This window comes from Cydia pomonella, chromosome 9 (genome assembly GCF_033807575.1).
Source record: "Cydia pomonella isolate Wapato2018A chromosome 9, ilCydPomo1, whole genome shotgun sequence".
NCBI lineage: Eukaryota > Metazoa > Arthropoda > Insecta > Lepidoptera > Tortricidae > Cydia > Cydia pomonella.
The window spans coordinates 16117128-16129356 of NC_084711.1; the positions used below are offsets into that span (position 1 = coordinate 16117128).

General features: G+C 36.7%; 1 protein-coding gene across 8 annotated transcripts in view; it reads left to right on the forward strand.

Annotated features, from left to right (window-relative positions):
- The window catches only part of LOC133521479 (CAP-Gly domain-containing linker protein 1), a 59891-nt gene that overhangs the window by 8681 nt on the left and 38981 nt on the right, over nt 1-12229 (forward strand). For 2 of the 8 annotated variants that reach the window (XM_061856463.1, XM_061856464.1), the window contains exon 1: nt 8876-9186. The exons of 5 other annotated variants lie outside the window; for them this stretch is intronic. In XM_061856463.1, coding sequence (XP_061712447.1) covers nt 9156-9186 — 31 coding nt within the window. In that variant the 5' untranslated portion in view covers nt 8876-9155. Of the gene's footprint in view, nt 1-8875; nt 9187-12229 lie in introns of those variants that run through there. One more of the 8 variants, XM_061856465.1, reaches the window with a different exon arrangement.

Here is a 12229-nt window from a genome sequence, read left to right on the forward strand (position 1 = left end):
ACTTCTGAATTATATTTTGACAATACCTGCGAATGTAGAGTTTCACAATCGCCCGAGTAAACAATATACTTGTTTGCATTGTGGAATTCGTGAGAAGAGTGGCACAAATTCAGGTGCCATTTTCATTGATCAGCGATGATTGTAGGTATTTTATAGTCGGGAATAAAAGTACCTATAGTAAACATCAATTGATGAAAGCTAGCATGAATGGAATGCAGGAGTGATGATAGGTATTTTACACAATTAATAATTATAATAAATTGTTAGCAGGCTAATAGCAAACTAACAATTTGGTGTTTATCGAGTTAACAGAATGTTTTTTTATATATGTTCCTCGATTTCACGAAAAATGCTTGGCCGATTTGGAAAAGTCTTTTGTTTGAAACTAAAGCATAATCTTCGGTTGATCCTATTCTCAATCAGTCATTAGGCCAGGATAACATCTGTAAAATGCTGTCGGAAAGGATTTAATGAAGTGGAAGTGCTGATTAAGACCAAGAACTGATAGAGAAATGAGCAGAATCACGATGAAAGACCAGCCTATATCCTAATTAACCAGACTAACCTACTTAGTCGTGTTTCTTTCGGCGGCCGATCGTAAGATCAGGCAGATCGTAATGTTCCTGTGTATTGTTTTGACGGTAGTAGTCACATAAAACCAATAGCTAGGTAGGATAGGTTCATTAGGTTGCTTCAGAAGCCCGGAGGGCAAACTGGTCCAAACATAGAATCCCCGCGTAACGGGGCTCCGTCGATTCAGGGAACGAGACAAAGATTTTTACGTTTCACGATATGCCTAGGAATATCACGATCTACCTGATCTTACGATCGGCCGCCGACATTTCGACCAATTATAGTCTCATGAATGTCGACGGTAACCTATACAACATTAAATTTGACATTATTGTTGGCCGTTGCTCTCTTTCTGTCGCGGCCTTATCTAGATGCCACAAGCAGTTCAGAGCAAATCGTGACGTTAATCTCAGTTCAAGGTCGCCACAATTGCAACACATTATTAATGCGTAGGTCCGGATGACATCATAATGTCGCTATAACTGATAAATATTCCAAATTCGTATCCACTAACAGTTTTCATGGACTTTGTGATTAAGCTCGTGACCACCTGATCGTTATAATCGTATGACAAAGTTTCTCATTATACATATACCATTTTTATACATAACTAATTTATTACGTATTTTTCTCATAAATAAAAAAAACACCTCTGGAGTTGCAGGCGTCCATAGGCTACGGAGACTGCTTACCATCAGACGGGCCGTATGCTTGCTTGCCACCGACGTAGTATAAAAAAACCTATAGCGTGTAATAGCTGGTAGTCACTAGAGTATATTGTAACCAACTCTTACACACGACAGGACTTCCACAGCTTTCAAAAATAAGTTATTCAAATAGGCCTAGCAACAAGCACTTTTAAATCGTCAAATTTTAGAAATATCATCTTAATCTAAATATGAGAGCAATTTATTGATGCAGTTATTATTGTTCTCAAAAAAAAACATTGATTTATTGTAGATATGGTAAACTTAATAATAAGAATTTCACAAAAGGATCGTCAAACACCAATATTGTATATTCAAAAACAAAACTACAAAATGTGATCTGTTATCTTAACTTTCTATACAAGTAGGGTAAGTGTGGGTATGACTGGGGTTTTTATTTAAGGCCTCACTTTGAAAGTGTTTTTCTAAAATTATTTCAAGATATCCGATAAGTTTTTTTTAGATCTAAGTTTCACTTATTTTGAACTGAAAAAAAATCAACAGTGTGATAAATTAATAATTTCTTGAATAAATAAGCATTTAAAAAAACGGCCAAGTGCGAGTCGGACTCGCGCACCGAGGGTTACGTACAAACATCTGATTTCGACAAATGGGGTGCGCCGTGTGATTTTTAATTTGAATAAAAAAAATTGAGAACTAAGGATAGTGATAGTAAGGATGTTGTAAGGAAGGATAAGCCACCACCATTTATTTTTTTATCTTTTAATTTCAGAGCATTCGAAGGAAAAAATCGGGTCAAATTCCTGCTTGTACATAATGTGCTCTATTTTTTTATTTAGAATAGGTAACCAAATAAATCTTTCTTTATTTTATTAGGCGTGAAATAAGTATTTTATATTGTATGACAAAAGTTAGATAAAACAACTACAAACAAAATGGTGGCCATCTAAAATGTTCACGCTTTCGGTCCGGTCCGGCTATTGCATATCAAAAGTTACATTTTTCTTAAATAGAATGTCCTTGCTCTTCTTGTACTGGTAAATAAATTTCATGATCGTAGAATAATATCTTCAATTAGAAAAGTAGTTGTGAAAATTGAGAATTCCGAAAAATTGTCAACTTTGACCCCCAAAAAACACCCATGTGGAGAAAAATATAAAAATCTGAAATTTTCTGAAAATATAGTCTATGTCTTCGTTAATTATAAACACGAAGTATTATTCTATTATTTTTACCTATAAAACAAAAAAAAATGGTTTGTATTTGTATTTTGTATTTGTAAAAATCCGCAGTAATACCCACACTTACCCTAATATATTTTCAATCGGTCTTCCATATAAGAGAAAGTATTGATTATGAAATTTATATGAAGACTTAATTAAGGTACATACATCTTTGTTATTTCGTCGATATCGATTAGAACTTAGCGAAGTGAATGAAGTGATGGATTTCTATAGAAAGAAAGTTATTTACGCGCTAATCAAAATGTAATCGTCTGTTGCGGTTCCGGTTCCAATAATTATTAGATAGCTTCAAAACATTTGTTAAGATAAAAATACGTAGTACTAAACGTAGTAGGTACGGACCTGGATCCTGCTTGCTCTCATACTTGTGATACATACTAGTAAGTAGCAACTAGCTGTCTCCTGATTTTGAAGGGTTCATCCGTTTACGAGGTTGTATGATCCTCCAACGGAGACTAATTCATAGTTATAGTGCCTACAAAAATAGTGTCTATCTGCCGGGCTAGCACATCAGTGTCGCGACAGTATCTCACCCGCGAGATGCACTACCCGTCCCTCTTTCATTAATACAGTTAAAAATAGACGGGCAGTCTATCTCGTGGGCGAGATACTGTCGCGCCAATAATGTGCTAGGCCTACTGGTCTGTGTAGTAATAATGAAGTAATAAATGAAGAGGTAATAAAGTCGGCATTACTTACCTACATATTTAGATGCAAACGTATTATTCATGTCAGTTTTATGCACAACTACAATAACTTACGTAACATCACAATACTCTTCAGTCTCGACATATCACACCCAAAAGTGACATGGCATTGGCAATACTAAACTAGCACTTTTTTTCTTAGACTAACGTATTTTTTCTTAGATTAATTATGTGTGATGAAATCACCATGTAGGTTTTCCTCACGATTCCAGTAACTGGAGTGTCGCGCTGTATTACATCCGTAGTTCTTACGAAGGCCAAACCTTACTTAAAAGAATCCAAACTGATTCAAAAGATACTTTCGGAATGACTGTATGGAATTCTCCAACGTCACGACATCGACGTCAACGCTGACCTTTGAAGTATTTCTAGCTTTAATATTAAGTTAAAGGTATGTTGAATCTGAATTTGGTACATGGTCGTAACGAGATCAAAACACATGCATGTTAGAACAGTTACAAGGGCCGTTTCGCAATGTTCAAGTAAAGTCCTGAATAAGCTACTTGCCACTTATCTGACGATTAATGTCATCGTTGGTGTTTAACAATCTTCAAATAAGCTTAACTGGTAGATACAGTGCTGTTTTGCACAAAGTTTTATCTGACAGTTAATTAGCTATCCAATACTTGGACATTGTCAAACAGGCCCTAAGTAACAATATTTACTAATTACTACAAAGTTCTAATTCTAATAAATTAAGAATTCATTCAAAAAGCGTCAAAATCAATCGCATTACATTTTCTATTTGAAAAGTAGCTAGAAAGTCGTTATAAATATAATAACCATATTGGCTGACATGATATTGCCTAAATCGACGACTTAGGATATGAATGCTATGACGCATTCCGATTAAGAAGAGAAGGTACGCCGGAATAATACTACACGTCATACTATATATTTTCAACACTTTGACCTCGGGTGTTACCGCGTAATAGCATTTTACTTAGTTTTTTTTTACTTTGGTTAACCCAGCAGGGGTCGACAAACTGCGACTCGCAAGCAGCACCTTGCTCTATAGAAGTACACTTGCGGCTCTCCATAGCTACATCTAGACAGACCGAATTATATTGCGTGGCTCCTTGAAATGTCTGAATCAGATGGTTTTAAAGTATACCGGGCACCGAGTGACCCAAACTGCATGACAGTTGAATAGTCTTGTATCTAATTACGCGAGACCCTTATTATATTTAACTTTGATGTACAGCTAGTCAAGTCGCAATGTAACGCCATTGCTGGAAAGTGTTCCGGTCTGGCGGTCGAGCGGCGCCGGCGCACAGCAGGTGTGGAAAATTGCTCGCGTTGTCAACATATCGAGTTTATTGAGATGCTTTATGGTATGTGCACGCTGCACGGTTAAGCTAGCGGACCATTGCGTATAATGCTTGCTCCACATCGACTAAGTACTTTGTCTTACTGAGAAATAAAGGAGTAGCTTCGTAAATAGGACTACTGGAAAGTCCATTTATGAAGCCATATCACTTACTACGATTAGCTAAGAAAGGCTGCAATAAAGATTAAAAAGAAATTAGTCTCCTTTACCAAACCCTTCTAAATATCCTTATTTGTACTCCTCCGAAGCCATAATCTCTTTGTTAGGAATCAAATGTAGGTACGCCACCGTTTACTCTTATTTACTCATCAGCTTAGGCATTGCTTTAAATAAATATAGCGAGCAGAGTCACTTGCACAAACAAAACGTGACCGGAGGCAAAATAATACCGGCGGTTACACTTCGTCGCTTCGCAGCCACAACAATATATCTCGAAGTATCAGCTTGTGCTTTTTTTCTGTTAACAAAAAGTCTAATTACTAGAGATGTGCCGACTAGTCGCCGACTAGTCGGGAAAGCCGACTATCCGGCTACATTTATAGTCGGCGACTAGTCGGCGACTAGTCGGCAAAATGAGCCGAATAGTCGGCTGCCTAGATCTTCCAAAAAAATAAGGAAATAAAATAAAAAACCACCATACTCGAAGTGTTTGCCGATTGGTACCAGTCCACCTCACGAAATAAGTACTTGGCATTGATTACTTTACTTGAATCACCTTCAACATCGTCAAAAAATGTCCACACGCGTGATTTTCTTTTAGACATAATGTTTATAAAGATCACTATTTGTTTATTTAAACTTTTAAACAACAATTACGATTCGTTTTGTATGTTTTTCTAATAATAACACACCGGAGCAACAAGTGAATCGGAAAGGTAAACAAAACTAGTCAAAACATGAAAACGCAACCACGTGCGGCAGCGAATCAGGCGACCCGAACGTTCCCGATTACGCCCGAACTTAGGCGAAGACCATAGTCGGCTACGCCGACTAGTCGGCCGACTAGTCGGCCACCTGACTGCCGACTAGTCGGCTAGTCGGCTAGTCGGCCAAAACCGTAGTCGGCACATCTCTACTAATTACCTATTCTGTGTAAGCAACATCATTTAGCGACAGCCAATTTAATTTGTGTTTTACTCAAATTCAGTAATAGATGCGTCATCGCGAGCGTCACGGCGAGCGCGTGCTAGCCAATGTTTCCAAAAGAGCATATTTTAAATACCTACGAGTAAATAGCATGTTGCATTAAAAGCACCAATATGAAACATGCAGTACTAAACACAAAACGACCGATAACCCAAATTTTGAAAAATATTTTTGCCGTAATTCTCGTACCAATCAGTAATTTTCAAGTGAAATGTATCTTAAGTTTTTATACTTTGGTATGGAATGAACGGAGACACACACGTACGTTCAGGTCGAGAGTCTGTTTGTCTATTTGTTTGATTGATTGGGCACATGGTGAATTTAGTCAAGTCAAGGAAAATCTACAGAACGGAGGCTGCGGTTATAATATGTGTCAGGGATTTTAAAATGTGGAATGTTATGAATGTAACTTTTCCTGAAAGCTATTTTTTTTTCGTAAGTAATAAAGGCAAGGCATTATTCTAATATTCATAGACAAGGACTCTTTTATTTATCAGGAAATACTGTTCTATTTCCTAGTCAAGCCATAAATCAAAATACTTAGAACGTATATCGTAAATCTCAGCCAAGGCTCCCTAAACCCCGTCCTCCTTACGTCTGTATCAACTGCTTATTAGGTTTCAGGGGACATTTTGTATGGGTCGTAAATCAGGTACGTGCCTCTACCGTCAACTCGGACTATGAGTCAAGGATTATTTGGATTCCAATCTATCGGTCAACGGCCCACTAGTAAAGACTATTAAATCATAAAGACTGAAGCTATCTTCATACAAAGCTGTTGCTGGTGTTGCTGCTTACCGAAAAAGTGTTTTAGACGATATCAAGAATTCACAAATCAATATTGTGTTCACCAATAAAACCCGTTATAGTATAACGAGGTCAAAATGCAAAATATGTACTATTGGAATTTTTGAGTTCTCGTATCTCCAAGGAACATCTATCTACATAACAAACGCTTTGTTTCGACTGAATGTAATTTTGTAATGAGATCACCAGTCTCTTTTTTACTGTCTCTTTCTGCTAACGCACGATGTTTGCGCAAATTAGTAAAATTAAATATTTGGATAACCGTAACCTGTTGGAATGTTTTTGGTTAATCAGGCTAGTCGTCTTTGATAGTGCCGAATAAAGAAAATAATAACATATTTTGGAATTGGAAATCAGTTTGAATCACTAATGTGTTTGGAAATAGAGAGAATAAATCAACACTAAACAAACTGTACCATATTTGATGCTTAATCACTAGAAAGTACGAGATGAACCATATACAGATCTCGTTTATCAATGTGTTGTGGGTATTTACTGACCGTGAATGTCAGAGAGAAGTCAACAATCAACTCAGGTGGAATGTAAACTTTCATGTTTTGTTTGATATCCTACTCGTAGCGTCGATGTCAAAGATGGGTACGTTGACATCCTTATTACAATGGAGTAAAGTCCGAAATGAGCATTTGACGTCGACTGTACAAAAACAGAGTCATTATCAATCATTACCTTCTCAAATTTGAAATTCACGCAGCTCACTTCGTCGGTGAAAGCTACATGGCCTGAACTTTACTGTGTTCAAAATTGCATAAGCACCGCTCTATTACTTTGTTATTTCTTTCCTATACCGAGCTTTCTGATTATACATAATAGGTTAACATGAGCTTATTGACTATTACAGACTGAACAGACACCGCATTATAAAAGCACCATCTTGTAGTTGAGGCTTGGAGGATTTAACAGCTGGATTCGCCTTTACCTCTTTGTCGAAAACTTCGGCCAATGGTCATATGTATTGTATGGACTGGCGTTTATCTGACATGGCTATTTATACATATGTATACATTTGACGCGCACCTCCCCCGCTAAAATAGGCAGACTGTTTGTGCAAAAAATCACAGAGAAGGCGTCTCCAGTTGCTAAATGCTCCAAGAGTTGAGGTGATCTTTGTTGACATTACTCGTTATACGTACACTAAAACTGTATAAATCATTATTTTATTCTATTTGCTATTTTAAGGAAATCATAGGATCCCCATTTTTTTTAATTTGATGGAGTCCCCTTATATTTTGTCCCTATTCTATTACCTACCTTTTTCCATAAAATAAGTAAACAAATACCTAACCCATTAGTACTATAGACACATACCTACTCAACACGTGTAAACCTAGCATAAAGAAGCTTTTGCTCGTCCGTTTCTTTTTGTCCAGTGAAAGGTGTTTGCACTGTAACAATCAATTGTATCCTCGGATCGGACGTGTCACCACAAACGGCAATGAAGAACGTCCGGAATGGACTCACGTTGAATGGCTTGCTCTTTTACATTCGACCTCGTCAACTCGCTTTCTTTGACCTGTTAGAAACCGTGACTGGCAGAACGTCAATGTTGTCAGGAAAAATACAACAGGTACAAGTATTGTCAGCATGAAAAGTAGATCACTCCTTTATCGCAATCACTATGACACATAAATACGTCGGTATCTCAGTATTTTCACCTTAGTTCGCCGAACTAAATAAAGACATAAGAGCGCCTATTATCTATTTATTGCTGATTTCTGATTTACTACAGGTTACCTAGTATCTATATTTCCAGAGAAAATAATTATGTTGCTTATCGTAATATCTGCGTATTTTATTTAATGACTTTTCTGCAGCCCTGAACTTTAACAAAGAGGCCGCCAAGTTTAACAAAGTTAAATTCAAACGAAAACACTGTAGGTAAACATATATAAATGAGTACGTATAAGGTAAGAATTCTCGGCCGATAAGCTCAGAGATAAGATAGAGGTTATTCGTAGTAAGTGTAGAGACGATAGATACATACTCAGAAAGCGAAATATTTGCATCTAGGCTAGTCTAAAAATGAAAATAGTAACAAAATTAAGTGAAGTAAGTAATTAATCAAGCGCAGGGGAAAATCTTCCACCAAATTCTGCAATCTACGTAGTATATGTACCTACATCAAAAGCTATGAAAGATCTGACGTCCTTGTGCCCGTTGAATTGACATGAATTGTTTAAAAACAATTAAAATAATTAGATCATCGGTCTTTTTAGTTTAGTAGGTAGGTAAGCTACAACGTAATACAATAATTATTGTGAAATATATCAGCAATTTTTTTCATTCAGTTATTTTCAGAGCAAATGTTATTGAAATAGAGAGATAAACGCTAGTTTTCAGAATTTTGCCCTAGCCCCTATCCATTCAAAAGTTACATCGTTAATTTCACATTTCATGAAAGGGCTCCTTTGGCCGGGGAAACAAAAACAAGAGCCTCATATCAGCGAGGGCGGCGCGGGCGTGGGACGCCGCGCCGGCCGCAGTGCACTCTCGGCGGGCGAGCGATCCGCGCGTCACACCCTCGCAACACCGACACAAACACTCGACAAAACCTACCTAGGGTATAACGCAAGGAAAATCTACCCCACGATTCATCGATATTATCAGTGCCGAATAAAAAAAAAATACCACACAAGCCCAGGGGATTTGAACGGGAAAGAAGATGCCGGTCGAAACGAAAATCAGCTTCTCTGGTGAGTCTTAAATTTGTAATTTTCGGGATGTCTCGAGGCTTCAAATTTTGCTCTACAATTTTATTGGGCATTTTGTTCTCTCTATTTGTAAATTACTTCAGTATTTTGACAGTAAAAGTCCTATGTTTATTTTTAACAAGGTGCTGATAACCGATTCTTACAATGGTATCAGTTTTATTTCATTCGTTTACTTAAAAGTACGTAAGACAATACCTATTTATAGGTAGTGAAGAAACTGAAATGACCACTATCCTTGAAAAATAACGAGAATCATCTGATGACTTAAGTCGTTAAATTACGTAGATCGGAAGTTAATTACATCTTTGGATTACTTCAAATAGCCTTAAAATGAGGCAATATTGAGTTAGGACTCTATTAGTTGCATTTTAATAGTTATCTCTTTATCAATTCCCAATACGATGAAGTCATTACAAGTGATAAAAACAAATTACAGCCTTCATTGTTTTCCAGTGTTTTCTACTGAAGTACCTATGTGTCATGTTGTAAATATGTCAAATGGGTACATTTGACATATAAAATAGGTAATTTTTTTTTCGTCTTAAACCATATTACAAGTTTATATAAGATGATGTAAAAAAACATCAGATTTCAGTAATCGATATTTTTAAAAATTTAACGCCCGATACGCAAATTCAGAAGATGACAGATATAGAAATCAATATAAATAGGCAATATGACGAAGAACTGACACAAAACACTTCGCATTGGGAGGATTCGACACACAGCTCCCAATGTTGATGACTCTAGCATATCCTCAAAATACATACGAAATTACTAATACCGCGAGTAATACAAATCTAGAAAACGTCAGATACCTATTCAAATCAAGATTAATTGACAACATTACGTCGGGACGGACACAACACAAGACATTATGCCTAAATGGTGGGAGCTAATTCAGGGATGTGTAAGAAAAATAATCACCAGACAGCTCATACAACTAACGTAAACCCAGAAGACGTCAGACATACTAATCAAGATATATAGGTAACATTACGTAGGAACGGACACATTATGTCGTAATGGTAGGACTAGATCCAGGGCCTGTGTTAATGAGGTAGCATGTCAGTCGGAAATTGTGCTAATGAAGAGTGAATACTCAGTGCGTTACAAAGCCTAGCTCGCGAGTTAAATGGGACTGATGAAATTACATTAGACAACCACATTGCAGTACAAATACGGTTCTTCTTCTTGTGCCATATCTAACTTATAGACGCGACAGTGTGTTCCTGTTTCTGTCATGCCAATTCGTTTTCCCCTTCTTTTCTAGACACTAAGTTTACGTTCCATCCGTTAAGTTTAAGTTAAAGCATGTAGTCATTATAGTTTCATAAGGTATTGGTATTTTATGAAGGCAATTGTAAATCAAGTATTGTAAGTGTAAAATTGTAATTAAAATGTAGAAGAGTTTGACAATATTGATTAATAAAGGGAAAACGATTATATTAGCTAAGTCTCAGATATTATTTTAAGATTTATCATGGTGAAAAGGATGTATGTAAGAATGACCTTAATACCAATGATAAATACAACAATGACGTCCCTAAAGCCTATTAACATAATAATAACTTTAGGCCGACTTGTCTGAAAATTCTTGACAGGTCTTGAATCTCATCTCGGAGCACGGAAATATTTAAGTTAGGCCTAAAACAAATGAAAGTAATTAAATACACGACACGCATTACCTTTTGAATACGAGAAGGCTAGGAACGTTTTAGACTGAAGAATGTAAGATAACTAAGCTGTTAATGACAGCTATCTATTACAGCACACCAAAAAATAACACTGTTGTTTCATGGAACTGGCATAATTTTCTCATAATCTCAAATCGTAGAGCACTCGAAAGGAGTTGTAAGCAAACATCGTCAAAACTGCGGTTAGTAAATAAGTAGGTATTACCAACTTATAAATAAGAATTGTGATCTCAGCCATACCTAACGAGAATACTGCTCTGAATTCTATGAATCGTAATGCGGTGCCGTTCTGGAAGTTTTATTAAAACATTGTATACTGAGCGAAAATAAATTGAAACAAAACAAACTCCTATAGTTTGCATTCCGTCGAAGTTTTATGACTTCATTTATCAAAGTCGTTAAGTTAAGTAACCGTTATGAAACAGTTACGAATATTTCATTAGGTCCCGCCAGTAGTTTTGGTGTAGTCCCCCCTTGGACCACCCTCTTCCGACCTTGCCCTTGTCCTTGTTCTTCGAACGCTTGTATTTCGTCTATTATCTACCGAACTTTTTACTTTATACGAGTTTGTATTAGCTTACATCAAAAACTATTCGATATAAAAATAAAATATTTTTATTTCAGAACCTTCAGAATTCCATAAGACATTGTTAGTACCATCGTTATAACTAGGGGTTATGCATTTCATCTAAGATTAAACTTAATTCGCGCGCTGGTGGTCAACATTAGTTATTCGAGCACTCATTGATTGTCAGATGTTCACCGTGACCTCTGGACCACTACACCTATAATCATTCTGTCACGTAGTGTTTCAACTAGTCGGTGCCTCAACAGTAGCAATTTCCAACGCACTTAGCCTTGTTTGGACGCCGGCTTGGTATGCCACGTTGCAACCGTACCTGCATCCTGACCTTAGAACCCATAACAAGTAAAGAATAAAGAAATATTTCAACTCTAATGATCCCGCGGTATTCCTGCAATCGTGCAGAATTATCTTCGCATGTCAATTTATTCTAAGTTGTAACTTAGCTTAACTATTGTTAGGCAAATTTAAGTAAACTGTGTGGATATTGTCGACGTTTCTATTTATAATCCTACTGGCAGTTACGTAATTTCATGTTTCTTTATGATTTCCAATGCCTCTAGCGTGACACACGTCATGATTGTCGCGTGCAGCACCTACCTTTTGATTGAATTGTAGTACGTATGCAACGCAATGCAACTCATTACCTGTAATCTCACTGTTTTTTAATGTTCAAATTTGTTTTTAAACGGATGAACGTTGTTAAAGTCACAACTGCATCCTCTTAATTCCTTTCCGGAGCCAT